General features: G+C 39.3%; 1 protein-coding gene across 2 annotated transcripts in view; it reads left to right on the top strand.

Annotated features, from left to right (window-relative positions):
• The first annotated feature begins 492 nt into the window (after positions 1-492).
• The window catches only part of LOC120920573 (cubilin-like), a 146,071-nt gene continuing 126,059 nt past the window's right edge, over positions 493-20,504 (top strand). The window contains exons 1-14 of one of the 2 annotated variants that reach the window (XM_040332720.1): positions 493-647; positions 1,324-1,351; positions 1,634-1,752; positions 3,597-3,807; positions 4,556-4,621; positions 7,100-7,234; positions 7,321-7,438; positions 7,916-8,091; positions 8,172-8,253; positions 8,352-8,479; positions 9,807-9,922; positions 10,868-11,093; positions 12,223-12,341; positions 13,691-13,901. In XM_040332720.1, coding sequence (XP_040188654.1) covers positions 567-647; positions 1,324-1,351; positions 1,634-1,752; positions 3,597-3,807; positions 4,556-4,621; positions 7,100-7,234; positions 7,321-7,438; positions 7,916-8,091; positions 8,172-8,253; positions 8,352-8,479; positions 9,807-9,922; positions 10,868-11,093; positions 12,223-12,341; positions 13,691-13,901 — 1,816 coding nt within the window. In that variant the 5' untranslated portion in view covers positions 493-566. The remainder of the gene's footprint in view (positions 648-1,323; positions 1,352-1,633; positions 1,753-3,596; positions 3,808-4,555; positions 4,622-7,099; positions 7,235-7,320; positions 7,439-7,915; positions 8,092-8,171; positions 8,254-8,351; positions 8,480-9,806; positions 9,923-10,867; positions 11,094-12,222; positions 12,342-13,690; positions 13,902-20,504) is intronic. The other variant, XM_040332719.1, reaches the window with a different exon arrangement.

Genomic DNA, 20,504 nt, shown 5'->3' with positions numbered 1-20,504 from the left:
TTTTAATGAAAAAAATAATAGATTTTAATATCACTTTAAGCAATCAAATTTTAATTTAATACAATCAAATTTCATATTAAAAGAGAAATGATCTCTGTTAGTATACTATGGGTTTTTGCATTTTACAAAACATCATTGCTCATGGCACTGTAGTGATGAATTATCTCATAGAATGGGTATAACCTTGAATACAAAACAAAATGTAAAATTACATTGCCAGTCCCAATTTATTTAAATTTTAGCTGGAAAAATCAGTTGATGATGAAGGACTTTTTATGTAATTATAGACAATATTCAGGAGACCATGACAATCAGTTACAAGCTGGGCAGCTGAACACCAAGATAATAATAAGATAATAATGACCATAGTGTCACACATGAAATAATTACATGGTTCTAATTCCCATACATGTCCTCTTAGGTCATTCTTGAAATTTGGTTTCCTGTCTCATGATTGGTCAGATCTTCTCTGGTACCTGTATAAAAGGTGATAGAGAAGATGAGTGTCAAACCAAGCTTCAGAGAGAAGATATTTCACATTACAGTGAAGGAGAATTCTGAACAAGATGAATGAAAAAGTCTTCCTCCTGCTTCTGGGCTGTGTGACGGGGCTGGTGACCAGTCTACCTCTATCTGCACAAATACAGGTGAGATGATGAGCTGACATGAACAGTACAGGGGACAGGCCAAAACCATATTTAGAAAAGTATAACATCCAATAAGTTACCAATATTAGTTAGTAGTGAAGTGTAATTCTAGCCAAAATAGTTTCCCCTTAGTTTTGGATAAAGTGGTGGGGGGTTAGGAATCCTCTCAAGCCCCATACACACTATCAGTTTTCCTGATGGTTTTCTCTTCAGGTTTACCAAAACCATCTAATATGAGGTCAAACCTTAAGTGTTTCAATTTGAATGCAATCAGGCAGGTCCTTGTACTACATGGTTTTGGTAAACCTGAAGAGAAAACCAGCAGGAAAACTGATAGTGTGTATGGGGCTTTAGAGTTTAACACTTTCTTATTACTGTTTGGATCCACTGTAGGGAGATTTGACTTGTGTACAGGCCATTGCCACTAGGACAGAAAGTGAGGGGAAATCCAAAATGTTATAATTGTGAACAGAACAGGGAATACGGTAAAATCTTCCAATGATGACTGTTGTGGTAACATCTGTCTAAGAAAGGATTTTACCTCACTTTTGAGAGATTCCCAGTAGGGCTGAGGAGGGCTCTGCCGGGTGTAGAGGAGTTGGGGCCAAGACTTGTTATCTCTTATTATTGTATTTCATTTGAAATAAGATATTGATACAAAACATTTACTTTTCAGTACAATCTACTTGAAGTGAACAAAGATGGTAAGCTTTTTAACATTCTTATTGTTATACTGTATTGTTTGTTCTGCTTTTCCCCCAGTTCATTAGCCTTTTTTAAATAACATTCCTAATCCTAAATCCTAATTCCTAAATCAAAATTGTGTGCACTGCTCCATTGGCCCTAATCAGCCTAGCCTAAGAGGAACCTGGAACTCCGAAAAGGGAGGATGAACTATGTATATACAGTATACACATAAACATAAAATGATGTCATGTACTATTATGAATCTCCTTACTATATTGATTATATCTATATTCTTACAGTGCAGTGTGGAGGATCCTTCTTTGACTCTCAAGGCAGCTTCACATCTCCGGGATACCCAGGGAACTACAGTCCAAACATGAATTGTAACTTCACCATCACAGCTCCTGTTGGAAATAAGGTAAAACAAGATGCCTTCAAAATTCTCCCTAATTATTGGACTTCCTCATTCTCTAAAAGTGTTGGTGGTAATTTGTGAAGCTGGCTGAGAACTGGTGGTGTGACATTTGTAAGTGGTTTATGAAGATTTACTTGACTTTGCAGCACTGGACTCATTTCTGCCATCCTGATTGGGAGTAACAGGAGCACAGGGGAGAGGAAGGGAGGGGGCTGATCAGTTTCTTGAGTCTATTGTAGACCGGTGAATGACAAAGAAATCAGCCAGTAATGTAGGAGGAGCACAGAAGATCTCCCAGCTCTGGATTTTTCCTTCCTTGTCCGGAAATTGTAGATTGGTGACCATTACACTGCAGGAATAGAAAGGACTTCCTTTTTCCAACAAGATTCCTAAGCACTGCCTTTTATGTGCAGTGTCATTCCTAAAGCGACCTAAAATTCTTAAAACTAAAAATTTATTTTTTTCACATTAGCAATCATTAGATGTGGTGGCTGCATCCGTTTTCTTTGGCTTTTCCTCATTTTCACCTGGTGATCTGACCAGTAACACGCCTCCAGTATTAGTGAGACGCTACTCTGGATGAATGAGAACAAGAGGTACAGCAATCAGCAGCACTGTCTGTTTGGGGGAGGGGAGTGGTAAATATATTAACAGATTTAAATACACTAACAAGTTAAATCCAAATTTCAGTTCACATTTTGAAATCAGTTACAGTTGTTTTTTTTTCCATTTGGGATAAAGGTTTTACATGAATAAATTAAGCTGCTCATTTTAAGCATCGCTGTCAGTGTTGAATGATTTGGCTTATCCATGTAAACTGATACATTCTGCACGATAGCTTGTGCTTTTGAAAAACAACAGACTTGCTGGCTGGATCACTAAATGAACATAGAAAAAAGACTACAAAAGAAAAACAAAAGCAGCCATCACATGTAAAAATTGGTAAACTGCAATATAATAAATGTTTGCTCTTGGGTTAAATGTGGCTTTAATGTCAAATATTATTTCAGGTAGACTGTAACATCAATGAATTGTAAGAAACAAAGGGCCAAATCCACAAAAGAGATACGCAGGCGGAACTGCTGTTCAGCCTGCGTATCTCTGTGCCTAACTTTGGAAACGATCCTCAAAAGTATTTTTCCAAAGTTAGGCAGAAGATCTGACATCTGTAAGACACTTACACTGTCAGATCTTAAGATGCAGTACCGCATCCGCCGCTGGGGGCATTTCGAGTCGAAATGCCGCCTAGCGTATGCAAATGAGTACTTAAGCAGATCCACAAAGCATTTAAGCTTTGTGTTTTCTGCTTAAGTTACGATTTGCACGCGTAAAATTAGGGCTGGTTTTACAATGTGTAAAGTTAGTACACCATGTAAAACCAGACCTTTTTTTCGATCGCCGCGATTTTTTTTTAAATTTGAATTTTTTTTCCCCGGCGCGTAACTTTTTTTTCACCCGTCGCAACTTTATTGTCCCGTCGCAATCCACAAAGCCCGGCGTAAATTACGTTCGCGCGCTGCACGTCGGGAAAAATGACGTCACACGCATGCGCAGTACGTCCGGCGCGGGAGCGCGCCTAATTTAAATGGGAATCACCCATTTAAACTAGGAACGCCTTACGATGGACGGAGTTAAGTTGCGCTGCCGCAATTTTCCGGGTAAGTGCTTTGAGGATCGGTACTTAACTTCGGAAAATTGCGGCAGTGTAACTTAACTCTGAAAAGTTAAGTTAGGCTGCATGTCTGTGGATTTGGCCCAAAATACTTACTTTAATGCTATATAAAATTGTGTGTTTGTTGTATGAACACAACACTGTCATGTTAGTCATAATTGTATTTCTTTTTCAGATTGCTCTGACCATAAGTGACTTCCATTTAGAGTCTTCCAGTTTCTGTATGTACGACTATCTAACACTCTTCATGGATGGTACAAAAAGGGGTCCATTCTGTGGGGATCGCACCATCCCTGTGCTTTATTCCAAAGGCAACTCTATGGTTCTCGTATTCCACAGTGACCAGTCTACCCAGGCAAAGGGCTTCCAAGTCTCTTACACCTTCTGTGAGTAGCTCAGTTCTATCTGCTTATATCTAATATCAGCAATGGACGTTATAAGATAATAGAGGTCACTTTCTTGCAGTATTTTCCTTTCCATAAATTATTTATTATTCACCTGCAATGTGACTTTGAACTTGCAAATACATTTTGACTATTCTCAGAGTCACATCACTAGCACAGTCCTGCTCCCTCATTGTTTCTCTTAGCCCTGCCCTCTTCTGGGAGTGTCCAATTACTGTCTGTGCTGGCCCAGCATCTCTGCCCCTCACCTCCCCCCCATGAACATTGATTTAGCTGCCGTTGGAGGAGTGAAGAGGAATATTATAAAGTGTCATTTGAGTGAAATCTCTCAGTCTGCTGGGGCTGATGACATCACATCCAAGCAGAAGTTTCGAGCTTTTGGCTGTTTACACAAGGGATATTTTTTACATTTAATGACATTCCTAAAATATGTTAAATGCACATATAATCGTCTGCATGTTTTTTAGACTTTGGCAACAGGGTATTTTTTAACGTCATCTCCTATTGTTTAGGTGACAGTGTTTATGATAATCATGGTGATTAAGGCAAAGACTTAAAGAATTTCCCAACCAGAAGTTTCACAGATCAGTGATAGCTTTGTGGAGCTACCGTATATTTCCATTAATTTATCATTCAAATTATAAAATGGGTTTAATATTTACACAAAATTAAGTCACTTGAATTTTTTTTATTTCACTAGATATGCCTAATCAGTATTTTGTATACACAGCCCCAAAGAGTGAAGACTCCGAAGTGCCACAAGGGATCTTCAGCAAGATTTTGAAAGCTAATAAAGGTAATTATTCTAATCCACAGGATTCTTTACTGCATTATGATGGTGCTAAATCCAGGCAATGGAACAGACAATAACCAATTATAATGCATAAAGTTATGAGTGTCAGGATCCTTTAAATCATGCACTGATGGACTAGCCAATAGGGTGTGAGGAGAAATATGGCGTTATTGTCTTGGGGTACAAGATCTTTGAATGAGTCTTTAAAAATCACTATTTCATTTCTAAAAAGACTGATGGGTTATTTTTATTCACTTCTACCATTGCAGTGAAACTTGTGAGATAGAGAGGTTGATGTATTAAAGGCAAATAGACTGTTCACTTTGCAAACTTTGGAAATTGCACTTTGTTTGGGAATTTAGTAGAATATCGCATTAATAACTCTAGTAAAACTGTGTATTCTTCTGTTGTAATTTCTAGTTCTAAATCTACAATTAAAGCTGAACTCCAGGTAGATAAAAAAAAATATATAAATTATTGCAGCTCTGTATTCCTTACTATATCTTAATTGTACTCTTTTAACCCCTTCCCGACCGCCGCATGTATATGTACGTCGGCAGAATGGCACGTACAGGCACATTGGCGTACCTGTACGTCCCTGCCTAGACGTGGGTGGGGGGTCCGATCGGGACCCCCCCCCGCGACTTGCGGCGGTCGGGTCCCCTCGGGGAGCGATCCGTGATGACGGCGCGGCTATTTGTTTATAGCCGCTCCGTTGCGATCGCTCCCCGGAGCTGAGGAACGGGGAGAGCCGTATGTAAACACGGCTTCCCCGTGCTTCACTATGGCGCTGCATCGATCGAGTGATCCCTTTATAGGGGAGACTCGATCGATGACGTCATTCCTACAGCCACACCCCCCTACAGTTGTAAACACACACTAAGGCAGTGTTTCTCAATTCCAGTCCTCAGGCCCCCCCCCAACAGGTCAGGTTTTCAGGATTTCCCTCAGATGAAAAGGCTGTGGTGATTGCTAAGGCAGTGAAACTGATCAAATCACCTGTGCAAAAAAATGGAAATCCTGAAAACCTGACCTGTTGGGGGGGCCTGAGGACTGGAATTGAGAAACACTGCACTAAGGGAACACTAACTCCTACAGCGCCCCCTGTGGTTAACTCCCTAACTGCAACTGTAATTTTCACAGTAAACAATGCAATTTAAATGCATTTTTTGCTGTGAAAATTACAATGGTCCCAAAAATGTGTCAAAATTGTCCGAAGTGTCCGCCATAATGTCGCAGTCACGAAAAAAATCGCTGATCGCCGCCATTAGTAGTAAAAAATTTTTTTTTATAAAAATGCAATAAAACTATCCCCTATTTTGTAAACGCTATAAATTTTGCGCAAACCAATCGATAAACACTTATTGCGATTTTTTTTTACCAAAAATAGGTAGAAGAATACGTATCGGCCTAAACTGAGGAAAAAAAAAATGTTATATATGTTTTTGGGGGATATTTATTATAGCAAAAAGTAAAAAATATTAAATTTTTTTCAAAATTGTCGCTCTATTTTTTTTTATAGCGCAAAAAATAAAAACCGCAGAGGTGATCAAATACCACCAAAAGAAAGCTCTATTTGTGGGGAAAAAAAGACGCCAATTTTGTTTGGGAGCCACGTCGCACGACCGCGCAATTGTCTGTTAAAGCGACGCAGTCCCGAACTGTAAAAACACCTTGGGTCTTTAGGCAGCATTATGGTCCGGGGCTAAAGTGGTTAAATACAAGTGATGTAAGTACCTTCATTGTAGAGATCAGACTAGAGGTGGGAGAAGAAGCACAAGGAGTATGTTAGCTGTACTGTAGTGAGTGCTCCATTGTAATAGGAGGAGAAAGCAGAGTGACAGAGACATGAGACTATCATACCTGTAAGTGTTACTTCACTGCAGCAGAGCAAAATCAGGTCTCCTCCCCTGCCAAACAGGGCTGTGTGGAATCAGGTGCTTACAGATTAGCTAGTTAGTTTGTTTTGGTTGCCCAGTGGGAAGGGGTTCAGCTAAGCTTAGCATCTTCCCGGGCATTTCTAAGTTCTGCCCCCCATAGTAGGACGGCTCTACTCGGGGGCTTGCTTTCTGCTGTGTCCTGCATGGGAAGATTCAAGAGTCCAACTTCACTGCAGCAGAGCAAAATCAGGTCTCCTCCCCTGCCAAACAGGGCTGTGCTGGGTCACAGAACTGAGTAAAGCTGGGAATTTGGACTGCATGAAAATATCTAACATGTTTTTCCAGATGCACAGATTCCAACTGTGCCTATTCTATTCGGTTTTATACCCCAACACTGTACTATACTGCATCATGATTAGATGCAGCCGCTGTTAGTTCTAAAACTTTCTGTTTGGATCCATCCATTTTTCAATCAAAAGATGTCAGATGAGAGGGGAATGATAGAGACACCCACATAGCAAAGTTCAGCCAGTTCACAGTGTATGAGCAGCTTAAATGCAATGCATTTTAGTGTATTAACTATAATTTTCTGTATTTTCAGATAGCAAAACACCCATGTATGGAGGCGATGTGCTGGTACAGAATGAGCGCAGTGCCATGAACTGTCCTTCTTGCCTTTGGCCTAAAAGTGATAGTGGTAGTGTTCTTGTTCCCTATACCATAGATTCCAGCTACAGTGAGTTTCCTCTATTTACTCTTGCATTGAAGTATTTATTGCTATTTGTTATTTGTAGAAACCCAACCTTCTATCTCTGTTTCCAGGTGCCAGTGACCTGAACAGTATTGTGCTCGCCATGGCCGAGTTTGAAACATTGACTTGTGTGAGGTTTGTGCCTCTTACAACAGAAGATGATTACATCAACATCACTCCTGGTGATGGGTAAGGTTTTCTATTGTTTATCATAGTTTTTCACAGTAGGGAGCATCTTAAACATAAACACCTTAGACTTTACAGCACTTATTTGTGCATGATGGATTCTCTTTTGAATTTCCTCCAAAAAAAATGAAAATACATGTGACAGTCACAAGCCAACAACAAGGTGCTTCTTGGTTGTCTAATTTTTTTGTGTACCTAGCAGAAATAGCACAGGGACATAAGATATTTATCCTGGCGCTGCTAACATTCAGTATATAGTAGAAAAATGGAAGTGACCAAGAGGGAGTGGGGCTTAGTGTCAACAGACTCAATGGATTCCACTTAAAATTTTACAATGAAAATAAAACCAGCACAAACAGATATTGATTGTTTTCTTTCTGTAGTTCAGATTCAATCATTGTTTCTATTAAAACTATTGTCTTAGGCTCCCACATGGTATTAAAGCATAACTCCTTTGAACTGTATATCTACAATTTCTAGCTGTTACTCATATCTTGGAAGAACTGGTGGAAGCCAGACAGTTTCATTGGGTGGAGGCTGCATCTACAGGGGGATTATACAACATGAACTAGAACATGCCCTGGGCTTCTACCATGAGCATGTAAGAAGTGATCGTGACAATTATGTTGACATCAATTTCCAGTATATCCCTAAAGGTACTGCAGACATTTACACAAAGCAAATTCAGTCATGTTTTCAATGAAGAGACATTACCACTGCTTTTTTGTTGTTACAGGAAAATTGGGTAATTTTGCTAAAGCGGACACCAATAACCTGGGCAGTCCATATGATTACGGTTCAGTGATGCATTATGATGCGTAAGTCATGGCTTTTGTGCTAGCTGGTGAATTACCGATAAACTATAGAATATTTTAATGGTAATATGTCGATTTTTTCTCTATTCAACATTTTCCAGCTATGCATTCACCAACACTTCAAACAAACCCACAATCGTCCCCAAGCCTGACCCCAATGTGCCTATTGGGCAGACAATTGGACTGAGCGTCTTGGATGTCACTAAAATTAACCGACTTTATCAATGCAGTAAGTTTCTGTACATTCCAATTTCATGGGTTAAAAACATTAGAAATTATACTTTTTTATGATTGCACTTTAAGTGAATTTTTACAGTTTTGAAAAATTTTTACAAAAAAACCCCACAAAGGGCCAGATTCAGAGAGATACGACGGTGTATCTCCTGATACGCCGTCGTATCTGTGACTTACACTGGTCGTATTTATGCGCCTGATTCATAGAATCAGTTACGCATAGATATGACTAAGATCCGACAGGTGTAACTGTGTTACACCGTCGGATCTTATCTGCAATTTAAAAATGGCGCAGGGGGCGTTCCCGCTGATTTACGATGAGAAATATGTAAATCAGCGAGATACGCCAATTCACGAACGTACGCGGACCCAACGCAGAGTTGTTACGACGTTTCCGTAGCGGCTTTCCCGGCGTATACTTACCCCTGCTTCTACGAGGCGCAGCCAATGTTAAGTATAGCCGTCGTTCCCGCATCGGTTTTGAATTTTTTTACATCGTTTGCGTAAGTCGCTCTGGAATACGGATGGACGTCGTTTACGTAAGCGTCGAAACCACTGACGTCCTAGCGACGTCAGTGGGAGCAATGCACGCCGGGAAAATTCACGGACTGCGCATGCTCATTTAAATCGGCGCAGGGACGCGCCTGATTTAAATAGTACACTCCCCCTAGCCGCGGAATTTGAATTCCGCCGGGGGATTTACGATCCGCCGCCGCAAGATTGGAGGTAAGTGGTTTTTGAATTACCCACTTGCCTCTCAAACTTGTGGCAGCGTATCTTAAATCAAATAGATCACGCGGATCTAAAGATCTGCTGATCTATGTGAATCTAGCCCAAAATGTGCACTTTTGTGTCTGGCCCCTACTATGGGTGTACACAATAAATAATGTACACATATGTGGTATCCCTATGCATCTCAAATTCAATTTGGGTTATTTATTTATTGTCATTTAAGAACGATATAGCTAGATTAAAAAAAAATGATATTGCTTACAATTTGGCCAGTTTTCATTGAAAAAAAGTTAAATATCAGGAAATGTAGTTTTTACCATGAAATGAAGGCTCAATTTGCCCTGAACAAACAAAGTATAATACACAAGATGTGACACGGCATTGAGGCAATGAGGATCTTTTATCTTCAATGTAAAGGGGTTAAACTCAAGGTTCATTTGATTTTAAGTTCAAAATTCCAGCAGTTTTAATCTAATAGAAGGTCAATACCCCTTCCCCTGTTTCCCACCAATATATTATTAATATTATTATTATCAGTCTAATCCTCCAATAACTAAATATAATTTATATGTCTATTTCTCCCTTCTCAGGTGTCTGTGCGACTTTGCTTAATAATAAGACAGGAATTTTCACTTCTGACAACTATCCCTCTGCTTATCCTAATAATGGTGACTGCGTTTGGTTGATCAGAGTTCCATCAGGGAAGGTGAGGAGACAGAAATGTAGAGATGCAAAATGTGACCCTAAATGTCTAGCAACCTAGCTGTGAAAATGAACTGCCATCTGAAGATTGTTTTGTACACCACCTACATTTTACATTCATAAAAATAGAGACTTGACTACTAGTATAGAGCCACGCAATAGGTCCAAATACTCCCTACCTGAACATCACACTTTTGTACCTTTGTACATTGAAGTGGAGCCATTGCGGTGGTTTGACTTTATGGCAGAGACAGGGGTATAGAGAAGGTCGTTTAAGATGTAAATGCCTCTAAACCTCATACTCTGCTTCAACCACCAATTGCTCCATATGTTGGAATAATACTTCCCTTCATTATGGCCCACTTCATTGCTGGAAGCAAATGTGCCAGATTTCTTTTACCCCACATCTGATGGTGAGGTCATTGTAGGAATGGGGGTTTAGCAGGAACAAAGGGGGTTTTGGATTAATTTGTGGCTCTGGTTCTTACAAGTATGTTACCAATAGTAACAGTATTGCAATATCCACAGTCTCAGGTTTCTTTGACTTAACTCAATATAGCATAAAACGAAAGACTTCTGTTAAAAAATTCTTCCCCCCCCCCCCCCCAAATGTGTCTTGTTTAAGCTTATTGGTTTCCCTAAACAAACCACAAGCAACAAATAATCAGAGGGAGCAGAAGAGTTCTGTTAACTGGAAAATCAATGGAAAATACACACATGTTTCAAGAAATATCGTAGATAGAAATGTCTATAGCTGCAAGATCTTTTAACAGAAATTAGAATCCTACATATTCTTGTGTTTTTTTTTTTCTCTGAAGGACTGTTCAAGCATTAATATAGCAATTGATTGCATCATATTGGAATTACATATTAACCCAGTTTGCAGTTACAAGTATGGGAAGTTTGGGGTTTACTGTAGATAATACATTTTCCTTGTGTCACTTTTTAGGCTTCATTGAAATTCAGTACCTTTAATATCCAATCCACTCCTAACTGTGACTCAGACTACATGAGGATCTATGACGGTCCCTCTAAGAACTCTCCTGTGTTGTTGGATAAAATATGCGGAAGTCAAACCATCCCTCCAATCATCGCTTCCACAAGCCAGATGCTGGTCCAGTTTGTCAGTGACGGGGCTGTTTCTGGGGTCGGCTTCCAAGCTTCATATAGCTCAGGTATGCTGATTTATTTTATTGGTAAAGAAAGATACTGAAGAATCATAGATACAGAGGAGATCCCTCCCAAGGAGGAACTATTGGCACAACAGTTTGATGCCATATAACCTCTGTTTGCAACCTTTGAGGTAATCCATGCAGTTTCTTAGTATATACAATTACATTTTCCAGTTAGATTGTTCAATGTGTATGTTGGTCAACTTTAAGAGTGATAACAATTACCTCTATGGCTTATTTTGGATCAGATACTGTATAAATTCTTCTTTCTTGTGGTATATCACTGCTGTCTGCCCTTCTGCGAAACTAAGACGTTGTTAAATTCCTATGGACTTCTTTGCGGTTGACAATATCATCCAAAATTCTCCAGTGTGGAGTGCAGTGACCAGACTTTCTTTTCCCCAGCACTGCATTGGTTAAATGCTTGCTTTGCTTAGGGCAGATTGGCAAAGTTCAAAAAATTACCCTGGCAGCCGGTGGTCATCTATGCTCTCCAATGTCCCAGTATGTGGGCGAGCCCTCAACAAGTTCATGTACAATGCATGACTGCTGATCCTGTGTTGTATTTGATGACATCTGAGAGTCTAAAGCCAGGAGAATGCCAACAAGAAGCAGCTTCAGGGACCAGTAGTACAGCATGGAGGAAGCCTGTGGGAGGGATAAATAAGATAAGCATTTCAACTTATGTATCACCTTCTAGACTAAAGATGCTTGTAACCCAAGCAGTGCAGTGGGGGGAACAATATGGATAGATTTTACAGCATCTGTACTTATACCATTTAGGACAAAATATTAGGTTTGTATGGTAGCCCACCCACCTCCACTACAGTTATTTATTTTCATAGGACACTCCTGTTTTCTAACTAGTGCTCTGTGAAACTCTTCTGGGTAAGGCAGAACGTGTGACTCTCTCCCATTCCTGCCCTGAAGCAGCATTTGGTGCCTGTGTAGGCCATCTCTACATCTGAGCTCTTCATTGAGGGTTGGAGAGTGGGGTCCTAGCCTAAGAGGAACTTGGAACTTCGAAAAGGGAGGATGAACTATGTATATACAGTATACACATAAACATAAAATGATGTCATATACTATTATAAATCTCCTTACTATATTGATTATATCGATATTCTTACAGTGAAGTGTGGAGGAACCTTCTTTAACTCTCAAGGCAGCTTCACATCTCCGGGATACCCAGGGAACTACAGTCCAAACATGGATTGTAACTTCACCATCACAGCTCCTGTTGGAAATAAGGTAAAACAAGATGCCTTCATAATTCTCCCTAATTATTGGACTTCCTCATTCTCTAAAATTGTCACACAAATAAAATGTAATGTTGTACAGACTCATTACAATCTGAATGTACAACCCCCTTTGAATTTACCAGTGTTCACCAGGGCCTACCTGATTAAATAGAAACGGAATGTATTGTTTAGGGCATTACAATACATGTCTGATGGCAAATCTAATGTAGATTTCTCTAAGATTATCTACCACCAAGACGTTCTGGATCTTTTCCCAGTGATGACAGGAAGTGTTGGTGGTAATTTGTAAAGCTGGCTGAGAACTGGTGGTGTGACATTTGTAAGTGGTTTATAAAGATTCACTTGACTTTGCAGCACTGGACTCATTTCTGCCATCCTGATTGAGAGTAACAGGAGCACAGGGGAGAGGAAGGGAAGGGGCTGATCAGTGTCTTGAGTCTATTGTAGACCGGTGAATAACAAAGAAATCAGCCAGTAATGTAGGAGGAGCACAGAAGATCTCCCAGCTCTGGATTTTTCCTTACATGTCCGGAAATTGTAGATTGGTGACCATTACACTGCAGGAATAGAAAGGACTTCCTTTTTCCAACAAGATTCCTAAGCACTGCCTTTTATGTGCAGTATCACCCCTAAAGTGACATAAAACTCTTAAAACAAACAATTCATTTTTTTCATATTAGCAATCACTAGATGTGGTGGCTGCATCCTTTTTCTTTGGCGTTTCCTCATTTTCACCTGGTGATCTGACCAGTAACACTCCTCCTGTATTAGTGAGACTCTACTCTGGATGAATGAGAACAAGAGGCACAGCAATCAGCATCAACCTCAGGTTGGGGGAGGGGAGCATTAAATGTATTAGCAGATTTAAATACACAAGTTGAATCCAAATTCCAGCTCACATTTTATTATCAGTTACAGCAGTTTTTTTTCTTTTGGGATAAAGGTTTTACATGAATAAATAAAGCTGGCCATCTTAAGCACCCCTGTCAGTGTTGAATAATTTGGCTTATCCATGTAAACTGATAAATTCTGCTGGATAGCTTGTGCTTTTGAAAAACAACAGACTTGCTGGCTGGATCACTAAATGAGCATTGAAGAAAGCCTAAAAAATAAAAACAAAAGCAGCCATCACATGTAAAAATTGGTTATCCGCAATATAAACAATGTTTTGCTCTTGGGTTTAATGTGGCTTTAATTGCAAATACTATTTCAGGTAGACTGTAACATTAATGAATTGTAAGAACCAATATATCCACTCACTTTTATGCAATAAAAATGATTTGTTTGTTGTATGAACACAACACTGTCATGTTAGTAATAATTGTATTTCTTTTTCAGATTGCTCTAACCATAAGTGACTTCCATTTAGAGCCTTCCATTATGTGTATGTACGACTATCTAACACTCTTCATGGATGGTACACAAATGGGTCCATTCTGTGGGGATCGCACCATCCCTGTGTATTACTCCAAAGGCAACTCTATGGTTCTCGTATTCCACAGTGACAAGTCTACCCAGGCAAAGGGCTTCCAAGTCTCTTACACCTTCTGTGAGTAGCTCAGTTCTATCTGCGTATATATAATATCAGCAATGGACGTTATAAGATAATAGAGGTCACTTTTTTTGTAAAACGCAGTGAGCTTAATGAAAAAACATATTGCATAAAGAAATATAACACTGCTGTGGTGTAAGAAAAGATTTAATAGCAGGATCTCCGGTTAGATACAAAGCTAAATCATCTTCAATTACAACTATGAAGTACAGAACTGATGCTAGACTTTCCTATTAGATGACCCAGCAAGCACTGAAAATTAGAAACAGCATACAGTATATTGAATGTTTATATGTAAAAAAAAGATTTCCTACAAAAAAAAACAATACAAAAGAAACTAAAATACAATTGACCAAAACCCTCTATAGTCCTCCTTTAAAGCGGAGCTCCACCTTAAAGTGGAACTCCGGCTCATCGGAACCCTCCCCCCCTCCGGTGTCAATTTGACACCTTTCAGGGGGGAGGGGGTGCAGATACCTGTCTAAAGACAGCTATTTGCACCCACTTCCGGCCACACAGTCTGCGGGTAGACTGTCAGATCCCGTGCCCCCCCCCCCATTGTTTTCTGGGAAACACTCGGCTCCCAGAACAAAGCGGGAGCCAGTCAGCACGGCGCAGCGCGACTCGCACATGCGCCGTTGGGAACCGGGCAGTGAAGCCGGATCGCTTCACTTCCTGGTTCCCTCACCAAGGATGGCGGGGGGTCAGCAGAGTGACGAGGGATCGCTCGTCCTCTGCTGCGGACGGCGCTGGACTCCAGGACAGGTAAGTGTGCTGATATTAAAAGTCAGCAGCTGCAGTATTTGAAGCTGCTGGCTTTTAATTTTTTTTTTTCAGCGGACATCCGCTTTAAGCAGACATGATATTCACATGACCTCTAGTGATATTAAAATCTGTTAATAAAATTCAGCGTATCAAAATAAAGACCAACAAGCAATCAACCAACAATGTTCAAAAAATCATCGTTTATTGTATGGGCAGATTTTTTTTGAGTATACACCATTGATACTGGATATACAAATCCATGTAAATGTATTTCTATTATGTTTTTTTGTTATAGATCAATGAGAAAGTATGAAAGAATAAGGGCTAGGTATTATTTAAATATGGTTTTATTATTTGCTGACATTGACCTCTCTCTGATTACAGTTCAATAGATGAGCAACTGATGTCACAAAGAGAAAATCTACCGGTTCTGGAAGGAAGGCGACATCACTACAGGACACAATGTGAATTTGATGGAACACGTATAGAAAAGTTCACGCATTTGTAAACACATATATAATGATTAAATGTACATCGGATCATGCTAGTGTTTGCAATTACATTTAAAAATACAAAATAATATTTCTGAATTGTTTTCCCATTTGATTGGTATTTTGATTGGCTTGGTTAGGAATAGGGGAGCTAATTTTGGCGTCCTTTGGTTTCATGGTGGTTTACATTTATCCTATAGTGATAATTCTTATTTCTTTATCTTTCCCTTTCCCTACTTATTATTTTGAGGGCGCGATTGGAATATATATGACAGTCTGATCTGATGTTTTCCTTTCCTTTTTCAAAATAAACTATATTAAAGAATGAATCCATCTCTGTTATTATTTCCGAGTGACATTGTTTCTGATTCCTCAGCGTGACCTAAAGTGAGCATTGCAGTAAAATTAAGTCAATTTATTAGTTTCAGCCCATTCCCCTGTGAAATGCACTGCCCAGGGGCGTACCTACAGGGGTTGCATGGGTAGCCATTGCGACCTGGCCCCATGGGGATACCAGGAGGTCCACACAGCCTCCCTGTATGCCTGGATAGGGGAGCGGCGGGGGCAGGGGCATACAGAGGAGCCAATCCTCCATGTAGCTAATGAATTCCCGCTTCTCCTCTGCTCCCTTCCGCATACATTCAGCAGCTGCAGAAGCGAAATGGAGGACATTGGTTCATCCAAATGCTGCTCCTGCCACCTCCCTATTGTTATTCAGCTGCCCTGGGCTCCTGTGTGCTGTCTCCTGGCCCCCATTGTCCCCACAGTGCTGCTGGGTTTCCTCGTCCTACCTCTCGCTTGCTGCTACAGAGAATCTGTCAGGATGGAGTCTTGACTTAATGAATAGAATCAGTGAATGATACCGATCACTCACTTTTTTTTGTTTATTCATTCATAGCTGAACCAAAGTAAACTGTGTTTACTATGCCTCCGTTTATGAATGAACGGGAAGGTCTGTACAAGCTACCCCTGTTCATTCTGTGCAGCTGAGATTGCATAAAAGGGGGTTGATGAATGTGTCCTCAGTCCATTTCTTTGTCTCAAAAGTGTGATCTTTCACATAAATTTGTAAAAAAAATAAAAATAAAGTAAAATGGTAAAAAAATAAAACAAAAATAAAAAAAAACTACTGGCACCAGTGGCGGAACTACCAGGGTCACAAAGATTATAAGAACAAAAGATGATCAGGACAGCCGCACTCCAATCAAAACGTAACTTTAATGTAAAAAAACTAGAAACATGCACTACAAGTCACAGCAACGGAACCTAGGACAGCTGACGTGTTTCACACTAACTTCAGTGTTTACTTGTAGCATATTTTTCATAAAATGAACCTCTAAGGCCCCGTACACACGACCAAACATGTATGCTGAAACTGGTCCGCGGGCCAGTTTCAGCATACATGTTCGGTCGTGTGTAGGCGCGAGCGGGCCGAATTCCAGCAAACATTTGCCCGCCGGGCCTTTTCCCAGCAGACAAATATTCCTGGACGTGTTTTAAAACCGTCCGCTGGAATCCTGCCCGCTCGGACATGTACGGTCGTCAGTACAGACCTACCGTACATGTCCGAGCGCCCGCTGTCCCTCGCATGCGTCGAATGACTTCGACGCATGCGTGGAAGCCTTTAAATGGCAGGCCCGCCCACGTCGCCGCGTCATCGTCGCGGCGACGACGCGGACACGCCCCGCGTAGTATTTACGCGCGGACTTCTGTACGATGGTTAGTACAACCATCGTACAGAAGCCCTCTGGCAGGCATGTACAGTGAAAACGGTCCGACGGACCGCTTTCATCGTACATGTTTGCTCGTGTGTACCGGGCCTAATACATATATCAATCCTATCCAGACATGTGATCAAAAACAGGTGAAATTGAAAATGCAATTAAGGACTGCCAAAGCACTCCAATCCGGACTAATAAACACCTGCTGTAGTGGAGGTCATGAAGACCTTCTATTTTATAGAACAGGTCGCAGGTGATAAAAATCTATTAAAAGGAATAGACTAAGGTTATAAATAATAAAAACACAATGCAAGAATACATATATGTTACATATAAATTATTACAGGCAACCACAAAAATAATTAAATACATACATAGAGTAAGTTTGAAAATAAATATGGTTTGTGAATACAGGTAGGGGTTTCTCCACTACTTATTAAATGTGAAACGCCATTATGTGAAAAACAACAATATGTATCCTGTTTAGGTGAATATCATGTGTATACATCTACCGTGATTAATATATGTAGCCATAGCCAATGGCACAGGTAGTGGTAATTAAACCTGAATAGTCTAAGAAGTGCAAAAAGAAATAAATGGGGAAACAACTCAAATTATATGGTGAATAATAATATGAACAAGTGAAAACATTTGTGATTAGTAGTGTCATGTGAAAAGGTAAACAAATAAAAATAAACTAAAATATGTGGTGTTGTGAAAAGAGCACAACACCAACCGCAATAAATGCAAAAAGTGGAAAAAGAGGGGGTAGGCAAACCTACCACATTAACTATATATATGTGTATACGTATACCTCCATAGTTCAATAATTGAAGGAACATAAAAGTGAATGTAGAAAAAAGCCTTAGTTGAATAATCCCTCTACCACCTCTAATGTTTTTTATTTTGTATTTTATTTTCTAAACCTTGTATTTTATATCATGTATTATTTACTCTTAAAATACCCAAACATATTTGTCACCAAACAAATTAATAAGTTAATAAAACATGGTGAAAGGATGGGACAGGATGAAATCGAAAAAGGTACAAGAAATGACACCAATATATTCTCATAAATTGGGCTATTGATTAGCCGATGGTCGTAAATTAAACTGTTGATGAGCCAATAGCGCATGCTAGGAGGGAAAAACCGGGGCCGGTAAAATGGCCGTAATTCTGTTTCAACCCTAGGTATTGGGCACATGTATATAGTATATAGGAGGACATAAATATCCTAACCGGCACATAAACCAGGCTGTGACACCAACAAAGTTGTACAGGTGTCTTAAATAGCTGTGACCACAAACAGAAAAATCTCGGTCATAATAAAAAGAACCGAAAAGTTCAAAAATTCAAAAAAGTTAATTAATTAAATATCCCGGATTTAACGAAAAAATGGTAATAACTACAATTTGATTCCAGAATTCCCATATTGACATGTTAGGATATAGTGAGTAGACATGAGAATGTGAAGGTGTCAAAGTTATTATGTATTTTTACCAATGTCTATATTGCTATATTGCAGTATGTTTGTATGGTGAATCCAACAGGCACCTATTCTTTAGTGTTGAGCAGAATATGCCATATTCGATTTCGCGATATATCTCGAATATATATTCGAATATTCGAGATATATTCGCTAAATTCGAATATTCGTGATATTTTATCGAAAGTAAATGATTGCGATTTTTCGCTATTGCGAATGCGAAAATAATTGCGATTTTTTGATAACTGCGGTAGGAGCACTCTGATTGGCTCAGAATATTCGTGATATTTTATCGAAATATCGCAACATGCGAATGCGATATTTATTGCGCAATTTCGAGAAATGCTGGAGGAGCGCTCTGATTGGCTCAGAATATTCGTGATATTTTATCGAAATATCGCAACATGCGAATGCGATATTTATTGCGCAATTTCGACAAATGCTGTAGGAGCACTCTGATTGGCTCAGAATATTCGTGATATTTTACAATACAAAATAATTGCGAATATTCGGCAAATGCGGAAGGAGCACTCTGATTGGCTCAGAATATTCTTGATATTTTACAATACAAAATAATTGCGAATATTCGGCAAATGCAGAAGGAGCACTCTGATTGGCTCAGAATATTCTTGATATTTTACAATACAAAATAATTGCGAATATTCGGCAAATGCAGAAGGAGCACTCTGATTGGCTCAGAATATTCTTGATATTTTACAATACAAAATAATTGCGAATATTCGGCAAATGCAGAAGGAGCACTCTGATTGGCTCAGAATATTCTTGATATTTTACAATAGAAAATAAAAAGTGTTTTGCATTGGTGGTGATTCTTTACTCTATCCATCTGTCACAGCCATTTGTCAATCAAACACCTTGAAGATTGAACACGTTCATGCTGCATGCTTTGGACTTTTTTTCACTTCACATATCAGACATTTTTATGAAAGATTATTTTTCTATTATTGGGACTATATTTCTTTATATATTTGTTTTACTGTGTAGTTCACAAGTTATTTGCGCTTGCTTATTTTATAATTTGCCCACATGTCTTGTCACTAGACATATTTTTTATTCTTGTAGAGCGACTCCATTTTCTGTCTTGTATTAATTTATGTTGTATAACATTTTTGAGTTGCTGCTGTATTCTCCCCTTTTTTAAGGTATGCGCAATTTTTTCCTTCTTACAAAAAATAATAATATCAAACATACAAATATTCATAACATACACATACACAAAGCCCCCCCCTTTTGCATCAGAGACAATCAGAGTTCTCCTACCACAGTTATCGAAAATTCGCAATCATTTTCGCATTCGCAATAGCGAAAAATCGCAATTTTTTTTTTTTCAATTTGGCAACATAAAAGGATCGCCTCAGCTTAGCTACTCGGCCCAGGGTCTCTAATCATACCAGCAATGCTTTTAGACGTCGATAGGATGTGATCTGTTTTAAAAATCAAATTGAAAAAATGCGAATATTCGGAATTGCGAATATTCACCGCGAAATTCGAAATATAGCGCGATTTCTCGAATATGCTATATTCGAGTCGAATATTCGCAATGCGAATATTCGTGAGCAACACTACTATTCTTCAACATATGTCCACATACACTAAACACATGTCCATATGGGATCGCAGTCAAATCAAAAAATTTTGCATTGTGTATGGACCAATGAATGAAATGAAAAACACTCATTGGAAAAAAATATATTATAGTTGTTAAATATCCATTGTCCATACACAATACATACCACTGAACATCTAAAGCATCCCGTAGATATAAAAAGAAAAAATTATTTTAGTTTATAAATATGAACACTAAACTAAAAACATCCCAATCTGCACTGGATGTTTATGAAATTAAAAAGATATACGGACTCCCGTTCCAATCTTCAAAGTTTCCACGCAGGTCAAAAAACGCATATTGTAAAGGAAGAAAAGAAGAAACGGGAGAAGTTTTCTGACAATAAGTTGCATATTAGGCTTTAAAATGAGCACTTTTGAATTCGAACGTTCGAGTCCCATAGACGTCAATGGGGTTCTAAATGTTCGCGCCAATGTTCGGTCCGTTTGAAGGTTCTAGTGCGAACTGAACGGGGGGGTGTTCGGCTCATTCCTATACTATAGGTGTCAA

This window comes from Rana temporaria, chromosome 13, assembly GCF_905171775.1.
Source record: "Rana temporaria chromosome 13, aRanTem1.1, whole genome shotgun sequence".
In the NCBI taxonomy this organism is placed as follows: Eukaryota; Metazoa; Chordata; class Amphibia; order Anura; family Ranidae; genus Rana; species Rana temporaria.
The sequence above is the reverse complement of the archived record's forward strand: the minus strand, read 5'-3'. Positions and strand labels throughout refer to the sequence as shown.